We start from the raw sequence: 25,986 nt of genomic DNA, 5'->3' as shown, positions 1-25,986 counted from the left end.
AGACTCTGTGCATCTACCCGATCTATTCCTCTCATGATTTTATACACCTCTATAAGATCCCCCCTCATCCTCCTGCGCTCCATGGAATAGAGACCCAGCCTACTCTCCCTATAGCTCACACCCTCTTGTCCAGGCAACATCCTTTTCTGAACCCGTTCAAGCTCAACAACATCTTTCCTATAACATGGTGCCCAGAACTGAACACAATATTCTAAATGCGGTCTCACCAATGTCTGAGAGAGAGCAACAGGATCTTGCAATAGACTGACTCGGATGTAAAATCAAGACACAAGGAACTGCTGATGTTGGTTTACAAAAAAAGACAGAGTGCTGGAGTAACTCAGCGGGTCAGGCAGCATCTGTGGAGAACATGGATAGGTGACGTTTCACAGAGTGCTGGAGTAACTCAGCGGGTCAGGCAGCATCTGTGGAGAACATGGATAGCTGCCTCACAGCGAATGCAGCGCCTGAGACCCGGGTCATTCAGTAGGCCATTCGGCCCCTTCAAGCCAGCACCGCCATTCACTGTGATCATGGCTGATCATCCAGAATCAGTACCCCGTTCCTGCTTTTCCCCATATCCCTTGATTCCTTTAGCCCTATGAGCTAAATCTAACTCTCTCTTGAAAACATCCAGTGAATTGGCCTCCACTGCCTTCTGTGGCAGGTCACGGGAAGAACGTGCAAACTCCGCACAGACAGTACAGGTAGTCAGGATCAAACCGGGGTCCCTGGGCGCTGTAAGGCAGCAACTGTACCGTGCTGCCCCTTACTCCAGCACTTTGTGTCTTTTTTTGTAAACTAGCATCTGCAGTTCCTTGTGTCTTCAATGTGTGAAATCTGGTGTCTGCAAGGAGGTCTTCCTGTGGCTTCAGTGGAGAAACCGTATAGAATTGTACTTCCTTTAAAATCACAGCACTGAAACACAAGCCTGCAGGACTGTCCCACCCACACACAGACTCCCACACCCCTTACTCCCCTCACACTTCCTCCCCACCCACTTCTACAGCAGCCTGCACATGCTCAGAGAACTGATACCTCTTGGCATTCTCTCTGAGGCATCGAGGAGAGGGAGGGAGGGAGAGAGAGAGTGTGAAAGAAGGAGAGAGAGAAAGAGGGGAGAGTGAAAGGAGAGAGAGGAGAGAGAGAGAGGGAGGGAGGGTGAAAGAAGGAGATAGAGAGAAAGAGAGAGGGAGGGAGAAAGAGGGAGAGAGCTCGACAGGACAGACACAACCACTGGGCTGGCTCTGGTGTCGCTGCGTTGAGAAACCACTCTCCCACCCTCAGCTTGTGGTTTTGTTTATCAGTCTGAAGACCCACTGCTGAAACACTGACGGTTCTGAGGAAGTTGGCAAAAGATTTGGGTAAGTGTTGCTAAAGATTTATGTGTGTGTGTGTATGTGTGTGTGTGTGTGTGTGTGTCTGTGTGTGTGTCTGTGTGTGTGTGTGTGTGTTGTGTGTGTGTGTGTGTGTGTGGGTGTGGGTGTGTGTGTGTGTGTGTATATATGTGTGTTGGGGGTGTGAGTGTGTCTGTGTGGTATATATGTGTGTGTGAATGTGTGTGTGTGTGTTTGTGAGTGTGTATGTGTGTGTGAATATGTGTGTGGGTGTTTGTGAGTGTGTGTGAATGTGTGTGTGTGTGTGGTGTGGGTGTGCATGGTGTGTGTCAGTGTGTGGGGGAGTGTGTGAGTGAGAGTGTGTTTGTGCTTCTGTGTGGGAGAATGTTGGCGTGACAGAGAGTGCGGGGGAAGCTGGCGTGAGTGAGGGAAAATATTGGTGTGTGTGATGTGGGGAAAGTTGGTGTGTGTGTGTGTATTGGGGGAATGTTTTAATGTGTGTGTTAGTGTGCATTTGTGTGTCTGTGGAACATGTGTCTAGTGTGTGTGTGTGTGTAATGTATGAGTGTGTGCCTGAATGTGCGTGAGTGTGTGTGCCTGAGTGCGTGTGTGTCTGTGTGTGTGCATGTGTGTGTGCATGTGTGTGTGCGCGTGTGTGTGTGCGCGTGTGTGTGCGCGTGCATGTGTGCTTGTGTGTGCGTCTGAGTGTGCATGTGTGTGTGTGCCTGAGTGTGTGTGAGTGTGCAAGTGTGTGTGTGTGTGCGCATGTGTGTGAGTGAGTGTACCTGTGTGTGTGTGTGTGTGTGCGCATGTGTGTGTGTGTTGCGTGGGTGTGTGAGTGTGCCTGTGTGTGTGTGTGTGTGTGAGTGTGCATGTGAGTGTGTGTGTGAGTGTGCATGTGTGTGTGTGCCTGAGTGTGTGTGAGTGTGCAAGTGTGTGTGTGTGCGTGAGTGTGCCTGTGTGTGTGTGTGTGTGTGTGTGTGTGTGTGTGTGTGTGTGTGTGTGTGTGTGTGTGTTGCGAGGGTGTGTGTGTGTGAGCGTGCATGTCAGTGTGTGCGTGTGTGAGTGTGCAAGTGTGTGTGTGCTGAGTGTGAGTGTACATATGTGGATTGCTGTTGCCACAGTTATAAATAAAGGCATGAAGTCAGTGCGTGCATGGAGCAGCAGAGACTGGCAATAGCTGAGCACCACTCTGCCCATTCTCTGCAGCTATCATTTTACAGCCTTTTGTCAGCGGTTTAGTCTGGACGCGGGCCAAGCGTGCAGGGAATACTTCGCCCTTTCCCCAGGAATTGTGGAGCGGATGATAAATCATGGAACAGCTCTGGCAGCGAGCGGCTGGGCTACAAATGGAACAGTTCCCCTTCCTGCCTGGAAGAAATGAGTGATTCCTTAACGGGACCATGTGTGTGCGGTGGGTCAGTGTGGAGGGGGCTCGGGAGAGAATGGTGTTGCCCCCCTCCCCCCAACCCAGGCAACTATTTGTGTGTCAGTCACAGGGGCATCCCGTGGAGGCCAAGTCAGTGGATATTTTTAAGGCAGGGATGGACATTCTTGATTAGAACCGGTATCAAGGGTTATGGGGAGAAGGCAGGAAAATGGGATTAGGATGCAGAGATCAGCCATGATTGAATGGCGGGGTAGACTGGATGGGCCGAATGGCCTAATTCTACTATACCTTGTGAAGCAGATCCACAATCACATATTACAATCGCTCTGCACTCTTGAAGCTCTGCTTCTGTATCTGTACATTGTAAACGGCTCGATTGTAATCGCGTAATGTCTTTCCGCTGACTGGTTGGCGCGCAACAAAAGCTTTTCACTGTACCTCGGTACACGTGACAATAAACTAGACTGAACTGAACTGTTCAAACTGTCCACAAACGTTTTGAGTTTTAGTTTGAGATACAAAGTGGAAACAGGCATCTGAGGCCCATCGAGAACATGGATAGGTGACGTTTCACAGAGTGCTGGAGTAACTCAGCGGGTCAGGCAGCATCTGTGGAGAACATGGATAGGTGACGTTTCACAGAGTGCTGGAGTAACTCAGCAGGTCAGGCAGCATCTGTGGAGAACATGGATAGGTGACGTTTCACAGAGTGCTGGAGTAACTCAGCGGGTGCAGCAGCATCTGTGGAGTGAAGGAAATAGGCAACGTTTCGGGCCGAAACCCGGAAGGGTTTCGGCCCGAAACGTTGCCTATTTTCAGAAGAGTTTCGGCCTGATACGATGCTGGTTCATTATGATGATAGACACAAAATGCTGGAGTAACTCAGCGGGTCAGGCAGCATCTGTGGAGGACATGGATGGGTGTTGTTTCGGGTCAGAACCCTGTTCTGACTGGCAAAGGAAAGGTTGGTAGGTTAATGGGCCGACTGAATTGGCCAGTCTGAAGAAGGGTCCCGACCCGAATTGTCACCTATCCATGTTCTCCACAGATGCTGCCTGACCCGCTGAGTTACTCCAGCACTCTGTGAAACGTCACCTATCCATGTTCTCCACAGATGCTGCCTGACCCGCTGAGTTACTCCAGCACTCTGTGAAACGTCACCTATCCATGTTCTCCACAGATGCTGCCTGTCCCGCTGAGTTCCTCAGTCTGCACACTGAATGAAGTCCACTGCACTCAATCCCCTGACTAGCAAAACACAAAGTTGCTGAAGGAACTTTAGTTCGGCACGATGACGCAGCGGGTAGAGCTGCTGCCTCACAGCGCCAGAGACCCGGGTTCGATCCTGACTACGGGTGCTGTCTGTACGGAGTTTGTACGTTCTCCCTGTGACCTGCGTGGGTTTTCCCCGGGTGCTTCGGTTTCCTCCCACACTCCAAAGACGTGCAGGTTTGTAGGTTAATTTGGCTTCGGTAAAAATTGTAATTTGTCCCTAATGTGTGGGACAGTGTTAGTGTACACTGGTTGGCGCGGATTCAATGGGCTGTATTTCTAAAGTCCAAAGTTGAAGTCATTCAGGCCTCGACTCCCGCGCTGTTTAGCTGGGAAATAGTCGGAGGGAGGCACAGCACAGAAACAAGCCCTTCGGCCCATCTTGCCCACACTAGCCAACATGTCCCAGCTACACTAGTCCCACCTGCCCGCGTTTGGCCCATATCCCTCCAAACCATGTACCTGCCTAGCTGTTTCTACCTCCTCTGGCAGCTCGTTCGATACACCCACCACCCACCCTCTGTGTGGAAAAGTTACCCCTCAGATTCCTATTAAATCTTTCACCCTTCACCTTAAGCCCACGTCCTCTGGGATCCTATTTAGGATGACACAGGGTTTCTGGCGTGGTAAGGCAGCAGCTCTACCCGCTGCACCAGCGTGCCGACCCAGGAGAGCAGGAACCAACAGTTAGTGAACCAGACACCGCACGGCTAGGGAGAGCGGATTATCGGAGCCTAGTTGTACAGAGAATGAACTCATCGCTTCCATGGCAATGAACACAACAGATGAAGGTTTCCCTCTCGCCTCAGTTACAGGATCACAGTGTTTACACCTGTTTAGAGGCATCTCCTGTACTTCCTTCACCCCCTGCCACCTGAGACAGGTACAGGCGTCTAAAACTGTAACGTCCAGATTCAGGAGCAGCTTCTTACCAACATCTATCAGGCTGTCTTCCTGGGATGTCAGGACTTTCATATGAAGAAAGACTGGATAGACTTGGCTTATACTCGCTAGAATTTAGAAGATTGAGGGGGGGATCTTATAGAAACGTACAAAATTCTTATGGGGTTGGACAGGCTAGATGCAGGAAGATTGTTCCCGATGTTGGGGAAGTCCAGGACAAGGGGACACAGCTTAAGGATAAGGGGGAAATCCTTTAGGACCGAGATGAGAAGAAACTTTTTCACACAGAGAGTGGTGAATCTCTGGAACTCTCTGCCACAGAGGGTAGTTGAGGCCAGTTCATTGGCTATATTTAAGAGGGAGTTAGATGTGGCCCTTGTGGCTAAAGGGATCAGGGGGTATGGAGAGAAGGCAGGTACGGGATACTGAGTTGGATGATCAGCCATGATCATATTGAATGGCGGTGCAGGATCGAAGGGCCGAATGGCCTACTCCTGCACCTATTGTCTATGTTTCTATGTCTTCTTTCTTTCGTGCCTGTCTTGTTACAAATGTTGACCTCGCTGTGATCGTCCGTCCTGAAAAGTACGCAAGCTTCGGGTGACAATCAGTGGGAGCCGTCGCTTGTTGCAGTAGATGATGGTGGTGGCATAATTAGCTCAGGATACGTCCAGTTCCCAGCCCCCCCGCGATGTAGACACTTCTGCTGTTGGACCGTCAGCTATTAAACACTACGACCTCCAAATAATCTCAAAAGACCCGGGTTCAATCCCGACTACGGGTGCTGTCTGTACGGAGTTTGCACCTTCTCCCCGTGACCCGCGTGGGTTTTCTCCGGGTGCTCCGGTTTCCTCCCACACTCCAAAGACGTGCAGGTTTGTAGGTCAATTGGCTTTGGTGTAGGTGTAACAATCATCCCTAGTGTGTGTGTGTGTGTGTGTGTGTGTGTGTAGGATAGTGTTGGTGTGCGGGGATCGCTGGTCGGAGCGGACCCGGTGGGCCGAAGGGCCTGTTTCCGTGCTGGTAGACAAGAGTGCTGGAGAGACTCAGCGGGTGCGGCAGCATCTATGGAGCGAAGGAAATAGGCAACGTTTCCTTCGCTCCATGCAAAGAGTTGAACAATCACCACTATAGGAAATAGGCAACGTTTCGGGCCGAAACCCTTCCGGGTTTCGGCCCGAAACGTTGCCTATTTCCTTCGCTCCATAGATGCTGCTGCACCCACTGAGTTTCTCCAGCATTTTTGTCTACCTTCTTTAAGTTCAAGTTCAAGTTCAAGTGAGTTTATTGTCATGTGTCCCTGTATAGGACAATGAAATTCTTGCTTTGCTTAAGCACACAGAAAATAGTAGGCATTGACTACAAAACAGATAAATGTGTCCATATACCATGATATAAATATATACACACATGAATAAATAAACTGGTAGTGCAAATAACAGAAAGTGGTTGCTAATAAGTTTCCGTGCTGTAACTCTAAACTAAGCAGAACTAGAGGGGCAGAATGGCCTCCTCCCCCCTCCAGTGCAGGGCTTGACGGTAACACAACCACGCCTGTCCATTGACAAGGGGGGAGGGGGGAGGAAATATTCCATTGGAAATATAAAGAGCCTTCGACTGCCACGATCTACGTTGTCAGTTTTGTTGCCAAGTGAACTCTGTCTGGCTCCTTCCCCGATCTGAGGCGATGGTTCCAGGACAGGATTCAGCCCAACCTCCCCACGCCACATCAAGCCACGTGGGGGGGGGGGAGAATAACCGGGACACAACGTGAAATTAAAGTCGGCAGGGTTTGTTTGAGGCAGCTGGCTTTTAAATATTATGTTTTATTGCAGTCTCCACTTTAGAAACATGTCTCTGCACCAAGACTTCACGCAGAAAACTTCTCCTGGTTGGACACAGAGTGCTGGAGTAACTCAGCGGGTCAGGCAGCATCTGTGGAGAACATGGATAGGTGACGTTTCACAGAGTGCTGGAGTAACTCAGCGGGTCAGGCAGCATCTGTGGAGAACATGGATAGGTGACGTTTCACAGAGTGCTGGAGTAACTCAGCGGGTCATAGAAACATAGACAATAGGTGCATGAGTAGGCCATTCAGCCCTTCGAGCCTGCACCGCCATTCAATATGATCATGGCTGATCATCCAACTCAGTATCCCGTACCTGCCCTCTCTCCATACCCCCTGATCCCTTTAGCCACAGGGGCCACATCTAACTCCCTCTTAAATATAGCCAATGAACTGGCCTCAACTACCTTCTGTGGCAGAGAATTCCACAGATTCACCATCTGTGTGAAAAATGTTTTTCTCATCTCGGTCCTAAAAGATTTCCCCCTTATCCTTAAACTGTGTGACCCCTTGTTCTGGACTTCCCCAACATCGGGAATAATCTTCCTGCATCTAGCCTGTCCAACCCCTTAAGAATTTTGTAAGTTTCTATAAGATCCCCCCTCAATCTTCAGGCAGCATCTGTGGAGAACATGGATAGGTGACGTTTCACAGAGTGCTGGAGTAACTCAGCGGGTCAGGCAGCATCTGTGGAGAGAAGGAATGGCTGAGGTTTCTTCAGAGTCTGAAGAAGGGTCTCGACCCGAAACACCACCCATTCCTTCTCTCCAGAGATGCTGCCCGTCCCGCTGAGTTACTCCAGCATTTTGTGTCTGTCTTCAGTGTAAACCAGCGTTACATCAGTAGTTCTTTTCCCCACTCCTGGTGGTTCCAGTTTCCAGACCAGCAGCCCGGCAGCTGGCAGCAGGAAAACTGACTGGGAGAATCGGCAGACAGCCCAGCCAGTTGTTGTTGGCACGGGACAGGTTGCAGTGGAGCTGATGTGGTGGACGCCTCTTAATGCATGATTACAATTGTGTAGGAAAGAACTGCAAATGCTGGTTTAAACCGAATACAGGCACAAAATTGAGGGGGGATCTTATAGAAACTCACAAAATTCTTAAGGGGTTGGACAGGCTAGATGCAGGAAGATTGTTCCCGATGTTGGGGAAGTCCAGAAGAAGGGGTCACAGTTTAAGGATAAGGTGGAAGTCTTTTAGGACCGAGATGAGAAAAACATTTTTTTTGTCACACACAGAGAGTGGTGAATCTCTGGAACTCTCTGCCACAGAATGTAGTTGAGGCCACAGTTCATTGGCTATATTTAAGAGGGAGTTAGATGTGGCCCTTGTGGCTAAAGGGATCAGGGGGTATGGGGAGAAGGCAGGTACAGGATACTGAGTTGGATGATCAGCCATGATCATATTGAAAGGCGGTGCAGGCTCGAAGGGCCGAATGGCCTCCTCCTGCACCTATTGTCTATGTTTCTATGAAGAAGGGTCTTGACCCGAAACGTCACCCACTTCTTCTCTCCACAGATGCTGCCTGTCCTGCTGAGTTACTCCAGCATTTCATGTCTACCTCCTCTTAGCACCGGGCAGGGTTAGAGGGCAGGGCAGCTTAGACCAAACTCCCACTGAAAGTATGGGTGAAAAACATAAAAATAGATCATCTTTCTGGGTGGAGATTTTAAATGTAGATTGCTGGCAGGAAAATCTCATTGCTGAAGTATCTGAGGACAGTACTTGTTGTATTAAGTGCTATGTAGCTTCAACCGCATATTTCTTTTTTTTTTTAATGTCCTGGAATAAGGAATTCAGCCCGTCGAGTTGATGCTAGCTCCCAGAGCAATGGCATCCCATCATTTATTTCCCTCTAAAAGCCACTCTCTCTCTCACAATTCTCAGGATTCTACCACTTGCCCACAAAGGGCTGTGGAGGCCACAAGTGGGTATTTTTATGGCAGAGATAGATAATAATAATAATAATAATAATATCATTTATTGTCATTGTACGTCAGTGCAACGAGATTTAGTATGCAGCTTCCAACCGATGTCAAAAAAATAAATAAATAAACTGTGCGACATGACCATCTGAGGGAGACAGTCCAGGGGGGGTGGGGGCCACTCAGCAGGGCCGGTTCAGAGCCGCTATAGCTCTGGGAATGAAGCTGTTCCTGAGTCTGGAGGTTCGGGCGTAGAAGGCCTTGTAACGTCTGCCGGAGGGAAGTAGTTCGAACAGTCCGTTACAAGGGTGTGATGAGTCTTTATGGATGCTGACGGCCTTCCTGAGGCACCGTGTGTGGTAGATGCCCTCCAAGGCTGGTAGCTGTGTCCCAATGATCCGCTGCGCTCTGTGGACGACGCGCTGAAGAGCTCTCCTCTCCGCCTCCGTGCAGCTGAGATACCACACAGAGATGCCATACGTTAGTATGCTTTCTGTGGTGCAGCGGTAGAAGGATAGATTCTTGATTAGTGCGGGTGTCAGGGGTTATGGGAGAAGGCAGGAGAATGGGGTTAGGAGGGAGAGATAGATCAGCCGTGATTGAATGGCGGAGTAGACGCGATGGGCCGAATGGCCTAATTCTTCTCCAATCACATATGAATAATTACAGAGGGCCAATTAACCTACAAACCCGCAGTGTTTTATGGTAAATAACATGGAACTTCATGACCAGCGGCGGGGAAACAGGCCCTTCGGCCTATCATGTCCATGCTGGTCATGATGTCCCATGTTATCTATATTACTAAAAGTCTGTTCTTGACCGGTTTTGGCCATCTGTGCTGCGATTTCCGAGAGAACGCCGCCACCTACGGCCGTCATTTTTGGCCACCTCGCTCAGAGCCCCCCTCCGCCGCATGTGTGCCGAGGATCTTTCCTGTCGATGAAAAATGACAGAGATATTAATGTTTTTACAAAATTCCCCATTCTCTCTGCTGCCCCCGCTGGAGGCAGGGGAAGGGACCATAAAACCAGGAAGTGGTGTGCCTCAATTAGTCTGCAAGCTGGAGCTCTGTCAATTAGTCTCTGTCACTCTGAGCTCTGAATGACACTGAACAAATGTCTACAGCACTGTGAGTGAGTACCCTTAATTTGGTTTGAAAATGAAAATATAGTTAGTTTGAAGTAAAAAAGCTCTGCCTGCAAATGGTTGTTTGGGTTGAATTAAAAAGGCACTCTCTCTCTCTCTCTCTCCCCCCTCTCCTCTCTCCCCCCCTCCTCCTCCCTCCCCCTCCTCTCCTCTCTCCCCCTCCTCTCCCTCACCCTCCCTGTTCCCCATCTCTCCCCCTCCCCTCATCTCACCCCCCTCAGCACACCCTCTCTCCCCCTCTCTACTCCCACCCCCCCTCCCATCTCCCCCCTCTCTCTCTCCCCTCCTCCATCCCCTCCCCCACCCTCCCTCCCTCCCCTAAACCCCCTCCCCTCCACACCCCCAACACTCTTCCCTCCCCCTCCCTGCTCCCCACCTTTCCCCCCTCACCCACCCTCCCTCTTATCCTCCTCCATCCCCCTATCCCTCTTGCCCCTCTCTCTGTGTCTCTGTCTCTCTCTCTGTCTCTGCCCCTTCTCTCTCTGCCCTCACTCTCTACCCCCGGGGGGGGGGGGGGGGGGATAGTTAGTGTGTGTGACGCTGCATGTCGCCTCCCCCCCCCACAACCGCACGTTGGGGGAACAGACCCAACGGGTCTGCACTTGGTCTAGTTTAATATAAAACACTGTCAAACATGGTGGATGGCACACGGGTATAGCTGCTGCCTCACAGGGCCAGATACCACAGGCTGTTGTGACTTGTCCTACCAACTCTGAGTAAATTGTCCCTGGTGTGTGTAGGATAATGTTAGTAATAATAATAATAATGGATGGGATTTATATAGCGCCTTTCTAATACTCAAGGCGCTTTACATCGCATTATTCATTCACTCCTCAGTCACACTCGGTGGTGGTGAGCTACTTCTGTAGCCACAGCTGCCCTGGGGCAGACTGACGGAAGCGTGGCTGCCAATCTGCGCCTACGGCCCCTCCGACCACCACCAATCACTCACACACATTCACACACAGGCAAAGGTGGGTGAAGTGTCTTGCCCAAGGACACAACGACAGTATGCACCCCAAGCGGGATTCGAACCGGCTACCTTCCGGTTGCCAGCCGAACACTTAGCCCATTGTGCCATCTGTCGTCCCGAGTGTGCGGGGGTCGCTGGTCGGCACCGACTCGGTGGGCCGAAGGGCCTGTTTCCGCACTGTATCTCTAAACTAAACAAAAGGGAAAATAAATAGATTTTGGCGGGCAATGTCACAGCTGCAGGAAAGTGCAGGTATGCAGCGTCGTATGCGGGGTAGGTCGGAAGATCAGGAGTTAATCGTTAGCTGATGAAAGGTCTGTTCACAGAAGCTGTTCCTGTGTCTGGCGGTACTTGCTCTCCGGATTTGGTATCTTCTGTGAGAGGGGAGAGGAGGGAATGACCGGGGTGTGAGTGGTCTGGGATGATATTGGCTGCTTTCCCGAGGCAGCGTGAGGCGCGGCAGGGAGCAGTGGAGGGAGCAGTGGACATCCCGACAGGAGATGGGGGGGAGAGAGGGGGAGGGGGAGGGGGTGGTGGAGACGTCCAAGCCAAACAGAAGGCAAATGGACAGTATTTATCTTGTTATCTTCTTCAACAACGCTAGCCCAAGGACAGCAGGGATTGGGGCCTTAATGCTGGCCATCAGCTGTAATTTGAAACGTTGCTTTGTCTGGCTCGGAGAGATGTTACTTCGGTCTCCAACATCTGCCTTCAATCTGTGTCACTTTCCTAGTTCAGCTGGAGGCGCGGAGCCTAATTGGAAGCACGTTAGGCAAGGTGGTCCTGGTAGCTCTGTGGTCACAATGGAAGCGAAGGCCGGGCCGGGGAGGGGACGGGAGGGGAGGGGAGAGGGGAGGAGAGAGGAGGCGAGGGGAGAGGGGAGGAGAGGACGGGAGTGATTTTGTAGACTTAATATTGTTACGTGTATTGAGGTAGTGAAAAGCTTTGTTTTACAGTGAAGAAAGCTAGTTGAATGTTGGCCTTCATAACAAGAGGATTTCAGTATAGGAGTAAAGAGGTTCTTCTGCAGTTGTATAGGGTTCTGGTGAGACCACATCTGGAGTATTGTGTACAGTTTTGGTCTCCTAATTTGAGGAAGGACATCCTTGTGATTGAGGCAGTGCAGCGTAGGTTCACGAGATTGATCCCTGGGATGGCGGGACTGTCATATGAGGAAAGATTGAAAAGACTAGGCTTGTATTCACTGGAGTTTAGAAGGATGAGGGGGCATCTTATAGAAACATATAAAATTATAAAAGGACTGGACAAGCTAGATGCAGGAAAAATGTTCCCAATGTTGGGCGAGTCCAGAACCAGGGGCCACAGTCTTAGAATAAAGGGGAGGTCATTTAAGACTGAGGTGAGAAAAAACGTTTTCACCCAGAGAGTTGTGAATTCCCTGCCACAGAGGGCAGTGGAGGCCGATTCACTGGAAGGATTTAAGAGAGAGTTAGATAGAGCTCCAGGGGCTAGTGGAATCAAGGGATATGGGGAGAAGGCAGGCATGTGTTATTGGTTGGGGACGATCAGCCATGATCACAATGAATGGCGGTGCTGGCTCGAAGGGCCAAATGGCCTCCTCCTGCGCCTATTTTCTATGTTTCTAAAGGGGTAGAGGTGAATCGGACAGCACCCTAGCTTATGGAAGGACCGTTCAGAAGCCTGATAACAGAGGGGAAGAAGCTGTGCCTGAGTCTGGTGGTGCGCGCTTTCAAGCTTCTGTACCTTCTGTCGGACGGGAGCGGGGAGAAGAAGGAATGACCGGGGTGGGACAGCAGACACAAAGAGTGAATCTCGGGATACCCACACACCTTTGGGTCGTGGGAGGAAACCGGAGCACCCGGAGGAAACCCACGCAGGTCACAGGGAGAACGTGCAAACTCCACACAGACAGCAGCCGAGGTCGGGATGGTCGGGGCACTTCTTTAGTGTGAGATCCCCACTCGATACCAGGAATGTCGGAAACGCTGGAACTGCAGAGGAGTTGGAGCAGAGTCAGATGAGTCTGAAGAAGGGTATCGACCTGAAACGTCACCTATCCATGTTCTCCACAGATGCTGCCTGACCCGCTGAGTTACTCCAGCACTCTGTGAAACGTCACCTATCCATGTTCTCCACAGATGCTGCCTGACCCGCTGAGTTACTCCAGCACTCTGTGAAACGTCACCTATCCATGTTCTCCACAGATGCTGCCTGACCCGCTGAGTTACTCCAGCATTTTGTGTCTATCATCATAATGAACCAGCATCGTATCGGGCCGAAACTCTTCTGGAAATAGGCAACGTTTCGGGCCGAAACCCTTCCGGGTTTCGGCCCGAAACGTTGCCTATTTCCATCACTCCATAGATGCTGCCTGACCCGCTGAGTTACTCCACGAGGAGTTACAGCAGTCAGCTCTTCACTCTCACGAAATGGCCGCTGTGGTGACTGGCCAGGGCTCTAAGATTGAAGAATGAAACTTGATCCAGCAACTGGCTGGGTCCCCAGTAAAACGGCAGCTCCCGTGGCCAGGGCTAGGACTCAGGCCGTGACATATCCTTCACTCAACAACAGGATATATTTAGTACCCTTCCCTGCAACAGTTCTCTCTCCGTGTTCACTCGCTGCCAATGAGGGCCGTCACTCTCATGTCCAAAGGTTCTAGGAGGGGGTGGGAGATTGCAACCTCCACGTGGTCCGCCCTGTTTCGACGAATGCAATCAACGTGGCGTACACAATCAAGTAAGATCAAATAGAACAAGTTGCCCTACAACTTTAGGCTGTGCACGCCATGCGCAAGAAGAAGAAGGTTCTAGGAACAGACTTAGGCCATTCGGCCCATCAAGTCCACTCCGCCATTCAATCATGGCTGATCTATCTCTCCCTCCTCACCCCATTCTCCTGCCTTCTCCCCGTAACTCCTGACACCCGCAGTAATCAATAATCTATCTATCTCTGCCTTCAATATATCCACTGAGTTCTGTGGCAAAGAATTACACTTTGGACAAGTGAAGGTTTAGATTGATAGGGGCCAAATGTAGGCCAATGGGACAGTGTGGATGGTGGGGCATGTGTGGGTGGGCAGGGACAGGTTGGGCTGAAGGGCCTGTTTCCATGCTGTGGGGGTCTATGCGTTAAGCAGGCAGGGCTAACATCAGCCTGTGGCAGGGATCAGAATAGCGATAGATCTGACGTTCCAGTTGCTGTAAATACTGTTAACATTTGTCCACACTGTCATGAAAAGGGAGGGGCGTTTTAATAGAATTGAACTCGGGGGAGGGAGAATAAAAACACGGAGGTCTGCTGCAGCTGTACACAGTATTAGTGAGACCACATTTGGAATACTGTGTACAGTTCTGGGGTCTTGGAGGCTCACGTTTAGTTTCGTTTAGAGACACAGGCCCTTCGGCCCACTGAGTCCGCACCGACCTAGCTCTAACCTACACACCAGGGACAATTTACAGAAGCCAATTAACCTACAAGCCTGAAGATCGACACAAAATGTGGATTCTCCAGGGAAAGGGCGGAATGATGGCGCAGCGGGTAGAGCTGCTGCCTCACAGCGCCAGAGACCCAGGTTCCATCCTGACTCCGGGTGCTGTCTGTACGGAGTTTGCACGTTCTCCCTGTGACTGTGTGGATTTTCTCCCACACTCCAAAGACGTGCAAGTTTGCAGGTTAATTGGCTTTGGTAAAACTGTAAACTGTCCCTAGTGTGTGTAGGATAGTGCTGGTGTACGGGGCGATCGCTGGTCGGCACGGACTGAAGGGCCGAAGGGCCTGTCTCCACGCTGCATCTCTAAACTAAACTAAATCCCTTCCATGCAATTTAAACACAGCTACTCCCAGCTCTGTAGAACTATCATTAAATATCAAAAGGCATCCCATCTAACCCACTCATTATTTCCACAACCCTCTTATCAAGACTCCACTAAGTCTATGTTGCTTTAGCTTATATTCTCCGCCCAGCTCCCGTCACCAGGGATAGTGGTCGATGTAACTGAACCACATCACAGGGACAATCTCAACCCTCCCTGGCACGGTGGTGCAGCGGGTAGAGCTGCTGCCTCACGGCGCCAGAGACCCGGGTTCCATCCTGACTACGGGTGCTGTCTATACGGAGTTTGCACGTTTTCCCCGTGACCTGCGTGGGTTTTCTCCGGGATCTCCGGTTACCTCCCACACTCCAAAGACGTGCAGGTTTGTAGATTAATTGGCTTTGTACAAATGTAAATTGTCCCTAGTGTGTGTAGGATAGTGTTAGTGGGCGGGGATCGCTGGTCGGCGCGGACTTGATGGGCCGAAGGGCCTGTTTCTGCGCTGTATATCTAAACTAAAATAAACTTTAGAAATGCAGGCACCACCTCACCCTATTGCACATTCATCTTGAAATTGCGGTATTATTCTCACTCAAGCACTGAGGAGATTTAGTTTAGTTTAGAGATACAGTGCGGAAACAGGCCGTTCGGCCCACCGAGTCCGTGCTGACCAGCGATCCCCGCACGCTAACTCTAACCTACACACAAGGGACAATTTACAGAAGCCAATTCACCTACTAACCTGCACGTCTTTGGAGTGTGGGAGGAAACCGGAGCACCCGGAGAAAACCCACGCAGGTCACGGGGAGAACGTACAAACTCCGTACAGACAGCACCCGTGGTCAGGATTGAACCCGGGTCTCCGGCGCTGTGAGGCAGCTGCTCTACCCTCTGCACCACCGTGCCGGCCCACAGTTTACGTACAGGCATCCTCTCCGCACAAGTGAGGCTGAGCCGCTACCTCACCACGCCAGTGACCCCGGTTCGATCCTATCCACCGCTGACGACTGTGTGGAGTTTGCACGTTCTTCTTGGGGCTCTGGGGTCTACCCAGGGTGGGGATGTGAAAGATTAGAGGCCACAGCTTTAAGCTGAGAGGGATAAAGTTTAACGGAGATGTGCGGAGCAAGGTCTTTTACACAGAGGGTGGTGGGTGCCTGGAACGCGCTGCCAGGGGTGGTGGTGGTGGTGGAGGCAGATACGATAGTGGTGGAATTTAGTCTGTGGAATTCTCTGCCTCAGAGGGCGGTGGAGGCAGGTTCTCTGGATGCTTTCAAGAGAGAGCTAGATAGGGCTCTTAAAGATAGCGGAGTCAGGGGATATGGGGAGAAGGCAGGAACGGGGTACTGATTGTGGATGATCAGCCATGATCACATTGAATGGCGGTGCTGGCTCGAAGGGCTGAATGGCCTACTCCTGCACCTGTTGTCTATTGGTGTTTAAGAGGCTTTTAAATAGACAGATGGTTATTGATCTCATGCAGGCAGAGATTAGTATAACTTGGCGTCGTGTACAGCACGGACCTTGTGGGCCGAAGGGCCTGTTGCCTTGCTGGACTGTCCTGTGTTGTGGAGTGTGCTGGCCTTTCTGATGTACAAGGGGACTGGCGTTGGGTTGGTGAGTGCCCAGGCTGCAGGGGAGTGTCGGGAGAGACTGGCTCGCGTCCAAGGGGAATGCAGAGAGGCAACTGCTTCCCAGAGTCGGGAATCCTGTGTCAGGCGCGGCCGCATTGAATTACTCACTCACTCACATTTAGCTCCGGCTGTGGCTGCCAGGAGTGCCTGGTCAGAATGCCACAGCCCCACACACACGCACAGTGACACACACACACACACACACACAGTGCACACACACGCAGTGACACACACACACACACACACACACACAGTGCACACACACGCAGTGACACACACACACACACACACACAGTGACACACACACACACACACACACACACAGTGCACACACACGCAGTGACACACACACACACACAGTGCACACACACGCAGTGACACACAGTGCACACACACAGTGCACACACACGCACAGTCACACACACACAAGCGCACACACACACACACACTAACACACACACAGTGACACACACACACACACACAGTGACACACACACAGTGGCACACACACACAGTGACACAAACACACACAGTGGCACACACACACACAGTGGCATCCACACACACAGTGGCGCACACACACACAGTGGCGCGCACACACACACAGTGACACACACACACAGTGACACACACACACAGTGACACACACAGTGACACACACACAGTGACACACACAGTGACACACACACAGACAATGACACACACACACAGTGACACACACACACACACACAGTGACACACACACACACAGTGACACACACACACACACACAGTGACACACACACACACACACACACAGTGACACACACACACAGTGACACACACACACACAGTGACACACACACACACAGTGACACACATACACACACAGTGACACACACACACAGTGACACACAGTGACACACAGTGACACACACACAGTGACACACACAGTGACACACATACACACAGTGACACACACACACAGTGACACACACACACACACAGTGACACACACACACACACAGTGACACACACACACAGTGACACACACACACACAGTGACACACACACACAGTGACACACACACACAGTGACACACACACACAGTGGCACACACACACACACAGTGACACACACACAGTGACACACACACACACACAGTGGCACACACACACACACAGTGACACACACACACAGTGACACACACAGTGACACACACACACACAGTGCACACACACACAGTGCACACACACACACAGTGACACACACACACAATGACACACACACACAATGACAAACACACAATGACACACACACACACACACACAGTGACACACACACACACAATGACATACACACGCGCACAGTGACACACACACGCACAGTGACACACACACACGCAGTGACACACACACGCAGTGACACACACACACACACACGCAGTGACACACACACACACACACGCAGTGACACACAGTGCACACATACACATACACACAGTGAGTACACATACACGTACACAATACAAACACACAGTGCACACATACACATACATTCACACACACACACTCACATAGTGACACGCACACATAGTGACACACTCACACAGTACACACAATACACGCACAGACATACACATACATGCACGCTTGCAAAAACAGAACACACAGTGACACACAAACAGACACACGCACGCGTGCAAACACACACACGGCGCTCACACCTGCTTTTTCAAATCTGCACTGTTTGCAAAACAAAGTCTCCAACTGCACCCGGCCCATGTGACAATAAAGTATCAGTCAGTCGGGGCGTGTGTGTGTGTGTGGCAGTGTGAATGTGTGTGTCTCTCTGTATATCTGTGTGTATGTATGTGTCTCTGTGTGTGTCAGTGTGTATATGTGTGTGTGTGTGTGTCCCGCATTTAGCGAGCACCAGCAACCAGGGGCTCGGAGCCAGAGTCTGAAGGTTCCAGGACAACTAAGTTGCTTTTTTTCTGTGGAATAAACGGCGGTGACTTCGGAGACAGCGAGCGAGTGAGTGAGTGAGTTACTGATTCACAGCAGCTGCAGAAACACTGGTCAGTTCACTGGGTAAATCTGCAGAGTTTAGTGCGGGGAAGGAACTGCAGATGTTGCAGGTGGTCGTGGACCCAGTGTCCGGCCAGTCCGTGTGGCCGTGGTCAACCGGGGGCCGGACAGTGACCGGGGTAAAGCCGTGTACACCCTCCCCCCTCTCCTCCTTCTGACCTTTCACCCCCCCCCCCCTCCATATTCCTCCCCACTTTCTCACCCCCCCCGGCCGCAGAGAGACCCCCCCCCCCCCCCGCAACTCTGCCCCGTGGGGGTGGGGGGAGGGATGGGGTGACCAGTGGCTCCTGAATTGGACTCCATTGCATGAGAACAAACTCGGGACTTGCCCACTGACCAGGGCCCATGGCCACTGGATATGTGACCACTGGGTAAATGGACACTGGGTAAATGGCCACTGGGTCAGTGACCACTGGATCTTTGACCACTGGATCTTTGACCACTGGATCTTTGACCACTGGATCTTTGACCACTGGATTTGTGACCACAGGGTCAGTGACCACTAGGTGAGTGGACAGTGGGTGAATGGTCACTGGGTCTGTGCCCACTGGGCCAGTGACCACTAGGTGAGTGGACACTGGGTGAATGGCCACTGGATCTATGACCACTGGGCCAGTGACCACTAGGTGAGTGGACACTGGGTGAATGGTCACTGGGTCTGTGCCCACTGGGCCAGTGACCACTAGGTGAGTGGACACTGGGTGAATGGTCACTGGGTCTGTGCCCACTGGGCCAGTGACCGCCAGCATCTCACGCTGCCATTCCCTTCCAGGCCCGGGCGGACGGGAGAGTTGATGCCAGACGGGCAGAGCGCCGGGGAGCAAGGGAAGGCCATTGAACGAGCCGCCATGTCTCTGAAGTACTGCAATGTCCCGAGCCCTGAAGCGACCAGCAACAGCTTCTGGATGGTAGGTATAACACGGCCTATGGTCACCTCCACCAAGGGTCAGGGTTCAGCACCAAGGGTCAGGGTTCACCACCAAGGGTCATGGTTCAGCACCTAGGGTCAGGGTTCACCACCAAGGGTCAGGATTCACCACTAGGGTCTTTAGTTGCTACACGATCTCCCGGTTGACAAACATATTAACTCCCATTCCCATATTGACCTTTCTGTACTGGGCCTCCTCATAGCACAAATTGGAGGAACAGCATCTCATATTTCGCTTGGGCAGCTTACAACCCAGCGTGTATATTGATTTCTCTAACTTCAAGTAACCCTTGCTTTCCCTCTCTCTCCGTCCCTCCCCCACTTGTTACACTGTCGTCCTGATGAGTCTCGTTGTCAGTAACTGGTTTTCACCTAGCTCATGGCTAACGATGTTTCCTTGAATATCGGTACTTTTTTGCATATTTTTAATTCATTAGTTCTATATCTCTCAACATCACAGTGTATATCTTGTCTCCCTCTCCCCCGAATCTCAGTGTGAAGGGTCTCGACCCGAAACATCACCATTCCTTCTCTCCATAGATGCTGCCTGACCCGCTGAGTTACTCCAGCACTCTGTGAAACGTCACCTATCCATGTTCTCCATAGATGCTGCCTGACCCGCTGAGTTACTCCAGCACTCTGTGAAACGTCACCTATCCATGTTCTCCACAGATGCTGCCTGACCCGCTGAGTTACTCCAGCATTTTGTGTCTATATTTAGTCTCTTGACCACAGGAAATCTTGGACCAGGGGTGAATTACATTGTAATCATAGAAACATAGAAAATAGGTGCAGGAGTAGACCATTCGGCCCTTCGAGCCTGCACCGCCATTCAATATGATCATAGCTGATCATCCAACTCAGTATCCTGTACCTGCCTTCTCTCCATACCCCCTGATCCCTTTAGCCACAAGGGCCACATCTAACTCCCTCTTAAATATAGCCAATGAACTGTGGCATCAACTACCTTCTGTGGCAGAGAAATCCACAGATTCACCACTCTCTGTGTGAAAAATGTTTTTCTCATCTTGGTCCTAAAGGACTTCCCCTTGTGTTGTCTTTCCGCTGACTGGTTAGCACGCAACAAAAGCTTCTCACTGTACCTCGGTACACGTGATAATGAACTGAACTGGACTTTAACCCAGCTTTGGTCTCCTGCTTGCAGCCGGACAAGTATAAAAGCACGGCCAAGCGAGTGGACGATGGCTACAAGATCTGCAACGACATCATGCTGTGTTTCCAAGAGAGGGCCAAGATCGAGAAACAGTACTCGCTGCAGATGGCGGCTTGGTCACGCAAGTGGAAGCCCTTGGTCGAAGCAAGTGAGTAGTACTTGGCTCAGGGACACTCCATGGACCCTGACCCAACACAGGCCCTTCGGCCCACTGAGTCCGTGCTGGCCATTCCAAACCTCCAAGATGGCGTACGACCCAAGCGACTATTTGTTCGCTAGCCACAGAAGCAGATCTTAAACCTCTCGCCTCCCACAGCAGCGTTAGTCACTCTAACTAAGGCACCTTGCACTAAACGTTATTCCCTTATCGTGAATCTATACGTTGTATACGGCTCGATTGTAATCTGCCTCAACTACCTCCTCTGGCAGCTTGGACACCACTTGTCTGAAAAAGTTACCCCTCAGGCTCCTATTAAATCTTCCCCCTTTCACCTTAAACCCTTGACCTCTGGCTCTTGGGGGGTGAAATGTAAAGGCGGAAGGAGATTGGGAGAGGGGAAGGAGATGTTAGGGGGGGGGGATGTTGTGTGATGCGGGGGGGAGGGGGGTGGGGAGGGGGAGCAGACAGGGTGAGTGGTGATCGTGGGAGGGAAGTTTATATTAATTTAGCTTAGCGATACAGCGCGGAAACAGGCCCTTCGGCCCACCGAGTCCATGCTGACCAGCGATCCCCGCACACTAACACTGTCCCACACACACTAGGGACAATTTACACTTACCCCAAGCCAATTAACCTACAAACCTGCACATCTTTGGAGTGCGGGAGGAAACCGGATCACCCGGAGAAAACCCACGCGGGTCACGGGGAGAACGTACAAACTCCGTACAGACAGCACCCACAGTCAGGATGGAACCCGGGTCTCTGGCGCTGTGAGGCAGCAGCTCTACCCGCTGCACCACCGTGCAAGCCCAGGGTGGGAGGGGCAGGGTGGGGGGGGGGGGGGGGGGGGGGGCTTGGTGGGAGAATGAGGCAATGCAGGTGGGGAGGCTGGGTCAGCATCTAACTACATTGCCAGCCTGTGTGTGCATGGTGATCACCAGGTCCCATGTACGGCACCCTGTTGAAGGCATGGCACGCCTTCCTCACGTCCGCTGACCGCCTCAGTGAGCTGCACTCGGACATCCACACCTCCCTGGTGGCCGAGGACACGGGCCGGATCCGCAAGTGGCAGAAGGAGATGTACCACAAAAAGTTCTTTGGGGGATTCAAGGAAACACACGAGGTGGCGCACGGATTCAAGAAAGCGCAGAAGCCCTGGACAAAGAAACTGCAAAAGGTACGTCACCTGTAAACACCTCTCACCGCCCAGATCCACCCTGTAATAGACAGTCTCGCTCACAATAAAACAATACGTGCAGGAGTAGGCCATTCGGCCCTTCGAGCCAGCACCGCCATCCAATGTGATTGTGGCTGATCATCCCCAATCAGTACCCCGTTCCTGCCTTCTCCCCATATCCCCTGACTCCGCTATCTTTAAGAGCCCTATCTAGCTCTCTCTCTAAAGTATCCAGAGAACCTGCCTCCACCGCTCTCTGAAGCAGAGAATTCCACAGACTCACCACTCTCTGTGAGAAAAAGTGTTTCCTCGTCTCCGTTCTAAATGGCTTACCCCTTATTCTTAAACTGTGGCCTCGGTTCTGGACTCCCCCAACATCGGGAACATGTTTCCTGCCTCTCGCGTGTCCAAACCCTTAATAATCTTATATGTTTCAATAAGATGCCCTCTCATCCTTCTAAAATTCCAGTGTACACAAGCCCAGCCGCTCCATTCTCTCAGCATATGACAGTCCCGCCATCCTGGAAAACTGGCCTGTTCAGTATTTTACTGGTGTCATTTGTACCGAGGTACAGTGAAAAGCTTTGGCAAGCTGTCCAATCAAATCAGATAATAGGGTGTAGACAAAAAATGCTGGAGAAACTCAGCGGGTGAGGCAGCATCTATGGAGAGAAGGAATTGGCGACATTTAGGGTCAACCCGAAACGTCACCTATTCCTTCGCTCCATAGATGCTGCCTCACCCGCTGAGTTTCTCCAGCATTTTTTGTCTACCTTCGATTTTTCCAGCATCTGCGGTTCTTTCTTAAACAGATAATACGGGGTGTCGGGGTATCCCAGCTAACATTACGGGGGTCTCCCCTGCTAACAACAATCTATTTCCTTGATCTCCATTCCCTTTGCCCTGTTTTCACACCTTCACTTACCTGTCTCCCTCCCCCCTGACATCCGTCTGAAGAAAGGTCTCGACCCGAGACATCACCCATTCCTTCTCTCCAGAAATGCTGCCTGTCCCGCTGAGTTACCCCGGCATTTTGTGAGATGCACCACAAAAGTTATTTTGGGGGATTCAAGGAAACACACGGGGTGGCGCATGGATTCAGGAAAGCGCAGAACCCCTGGACAAAAGGTTAATGATTGTTGTCTGATCGGCGTAGACCGTTCCACTTGTCCTGTATCGGTGCGGTGCCCGTTCACCCACAGAGTTCCTCACCCCCACCGCCCGTGTCTGCCCTCTCCACAGGCAGGGAAGTTGAGGAAACTCTACCACGCCAAGCGGAAAAAGGAGCGCGTGGCCATTCTGCGGGAGAACGGGTGCCGTGCCAACGCTGCCTCCTCCTGGAAGCAGCAGAAACAGCTGCGGCAGAGGGAGCAGCGCAGCCAGGAGGCGGAGAAGGTGAGCCGGGAATTCCGGGATCGCGGGACAACAGAGGCACGGACACCGTGACCCGCATGACCCCAGTGTTGGCCGTGGTGCCGTTAGGGTCCACGGTCTGGAGCGGCACGGTGGTGCAGCGGGTAGAGCTGCTGCCTCACAGCCCCATAATCCCTGACACCCGCACTAATCAAGAATTAGTCCCTCTCAACCTATCCTATCCATGTACCTGTTTTTTAAACGTGGTGACTACCTACAGGATGTGCTTTCGTGTTTCCCTCCGGCTTTGTCCACTCATCCTCTCCCCTCTCCCCTCTCCCCGCCAAGGTGAAGCAACGTTATACAAAGACCATCGAGGATCTAAACAAGTACAACCCCAAGTACATGGAGGAGATGGAGATGGTCTTTGATCAGAGTCAACAGTTGGAGCAGAAACGCACCGTCTTCCTCAAACAGATCTTCCTGTCCATACATCGGCACCTGGATGTGACCAACAATGAGAGGTGAGGCAACGTTCACACTCACCTGTAGCCAGGTACATTTATACTTCACTCACCTGTAGCCAGGTACAGTGACACTTCACTCACCTGTAGCCAGTTATAGTGACACTTCACTCACCTGTAGCCAGGTACATTTATACTTCACTCACCTGTAGCCAGTTAGTGACACTTCACTCACCTGTAGCCAGTTACAGTGACACTTCACTCACCTGTAGCCAGTTACAGTGACACTTCACTCACCTGTAGCCAGGTACATTGATGCTTCACTCACCTGTAGCCAGTTACAGTGACACTTCACTCACCTGTAGCCAGTTACAGTGACACTTCACTCACCTGTAGCCAGGTACATTGATGCTTCAGTCACCTGTAGCCAGGTACAGTGACACTTCACTCACCTATAGTCAGGTACATTGATGCTTCACTCACCGGTAGCCAGGTACCTACAAACCCGCACGTCTTTGGAATGTGGGAGGAAACCTGAGCATCCGGCGGAAACCCACGCGGTCACTGGGAGATCGTGCGAACTCCACACACACACACACACACACACACACACACACACACACACACACACACAGCGCCTGAGGTCAGGATTGAACCTGTGTCTGTGGCGCTGTGAGGCAGCGGCTCCACCCACTGCTCCTCTGTATTTTGCTGAAGGATCTATAACCATATAACAATTACAGCACGGAAACAGGCCATCTCGACCCTTCTAGTCCGTGCCGAACACGTATTCTCCCCTAGTCCCATATACCTGCACTCAGACCATAACCCTCCATTCCCTTCTCATCCATATGCCTATCCAATTTATTTTTAAATGATACCAACAAACCTGCCTCCACCACTTCCACTGGAAGTTCATTCCACACCGCTACCACTCTCTGAGTAAAGAAGTACCCCTAAACTTCTGTCCCTTAATTCTGAAGTCATGTCCTCTTGTTTGAATCTTCCCTTTTCTCAAAGGGAAAAGCTGATCCACATCAACTCTGTCTATCCCTCTCATCATTTTAAAGACCTCTATCAAGTCCCCCCTTAACCTTCTGCGCTCCAGAGAATAAAGACCTAACTTATTCAACCTTTCTCTGTAACTTAGTTGCTGAAACCCAGGCAACATTCTAGTAAATCTCCTCTGTACTCTCTCTATTTTGTTAACATCCTTCCTATAATTGGGCGACCAAAATTGTACACCATACTCCAGATTTGGTCTCACCAATGCCTTGTACAATTTTAACATTACATCCCAACTTCTATACTCAATGCTCTGATTTATAAAGGCTAGCATACCAAAAGCTTTCTTTACCACCCTATCTATATGAGATTCCACCTTCAAGGAACTATGCACGGTTATTCCCAGATCCCTCTGTTCAACTGTATTCTTCAATTTCCTACCATTTACCATGTACGTCCTATTTTGATTTGTCCTGCCAAGGTGTAGCACCTCACATTTATCAGCATTAAACTCCATCTGCCATCTTTCAGCCCATTCTTCCAAATGGCCTAAATCACTCTGTAGACTTTGGAAATCCTCTTCATTATCCACAACACCCCCTATCTTGGTATCATCTGCATACTTACTAATCCAATTTACCACACCTTCATCCAGATCATTGATGTACATGACAAACAACAAAGGACCCAACACCGATCCCTGAGGCACCCCACTAGTCACGTGCCTCCAACCCGACAAACAACCATCCACCATTACCCTCTGGCTTCTCCCATTCAGCCACTGTTGAATCCATCTTGCTACTCCTGCATTTATACCCAACAGTTGAACCTTCTTAACCAACCTTCCATGAGGAACCTTGTCAAAGGCCTTACTAAAGTCCATATAGACAACATCCACTGCTTTACCCTCGTCAATTTCCCTAGTAACCTCTTCAAAAAATTCAAGAAGATTAGTCAAACATGACCTTCCAGGCACAAATCCATGTTGACTGTTCCTAATCAGACCCTGTTTATCCAGATGCTTATATATATTATCTCTAAGTATCTTTTCCATTAATTTGCCCACCACTGAAGTCAAACTAACAGGCCTATAATTGCTAGGTTTACTCTTAGAACCCTTTTTAAACAATGGAACAACATGCGCAGTACGCCAATCCTCGGGGACTATTCCCGTTTCTAATGACATTTGAAATATTTCTGTCATAGCCCCGGCTATTTCTACACTAACTTCCCTCAATGTCCTAGGGAATATCCTGTCAGGACCTGGAGACTTATCCACTTTTATATTTTTCAAAAGTGTCAGTACTTCTTTTACTTTGAAACTCATAGTATCCATAGCTACTCTACTAGTTTCCCTTACCTCACATAATTCAATATCCTTTTCCTTGGTGAATACCGAAGAAAAGAAATTGTTCAATATCTCCCCCATCTCTT

The 25,986-nt window shown here is 50.8% G+C and overlaps 1 protein-coding gene across 3 annotated transcripts in view; it reads left to right on the top strand.

Annotated features, from left to right (window-relative positions):
• Positions 1 to 1,013: 1,013 nt before the first annotated feature.
• The window catches only part of LOC116967014 (protein kinase C and casein kinase substrate in neurons protein 3-like), a 32,738-nt gene continuing 7,765 nt past the window's right edge, over positions 1,014 to 25,986 (top strand). For 2 of the 3 annotated variants that reach the window (XM_033013443.1, XM_033013442.1), the window contains exons 1-6: positions 1,014 to 1,364; positions 19,064 to 19,199; positions 20,385 to 20,541; positions 21,495 to 21,730; positions 22,973 to 23,125; positions 23,432 to 23,607. In XM_033013443.1, the coding sequence (XP_032869334.1) occupies positions 19,086 to 19,199; positions 20,385 to 20,541; positions 21,495 to 21,730; positions 22,973 to 23,125; positions 23,432 to 23,607 (836 nt within the window). In that variant the 5' untranslated portion in view covers positions 1,014 to 1,364; positions 19,064 to 19,085. The remainder of the gene's footprint in view (positions 1,365 to 19,063; positions 19,200 to 20,384; positions 20,542 to 21,494; positions 21,731 to 22,972; positions 23,126 to 23,431; positions 23,608 to 25,986) is intronic. The other variant, XM_033013441.1, reaches the window with a different exon arrangement.

This window comes from Amblyraja radiata, chromosome 38, assembly GCF_010909765.2.
Source record: "Amblyraja radiata isolate CabotCenter1 chromosome 38, sAmbRad1.1.pri, whole genome shotgun sequence".
Lineage (NCBI taxonomy): Eukaryota > Metazoa > Chordata > Chondrichthyes > Rajiformes > Rajidae > Amblyraja > Amblyraja radiata.
The sequence above is the reverse complement of the archived record's forward strand: the minus strand, read 5'-3'. Positions and strand labels throughout refer to the sequence as shown.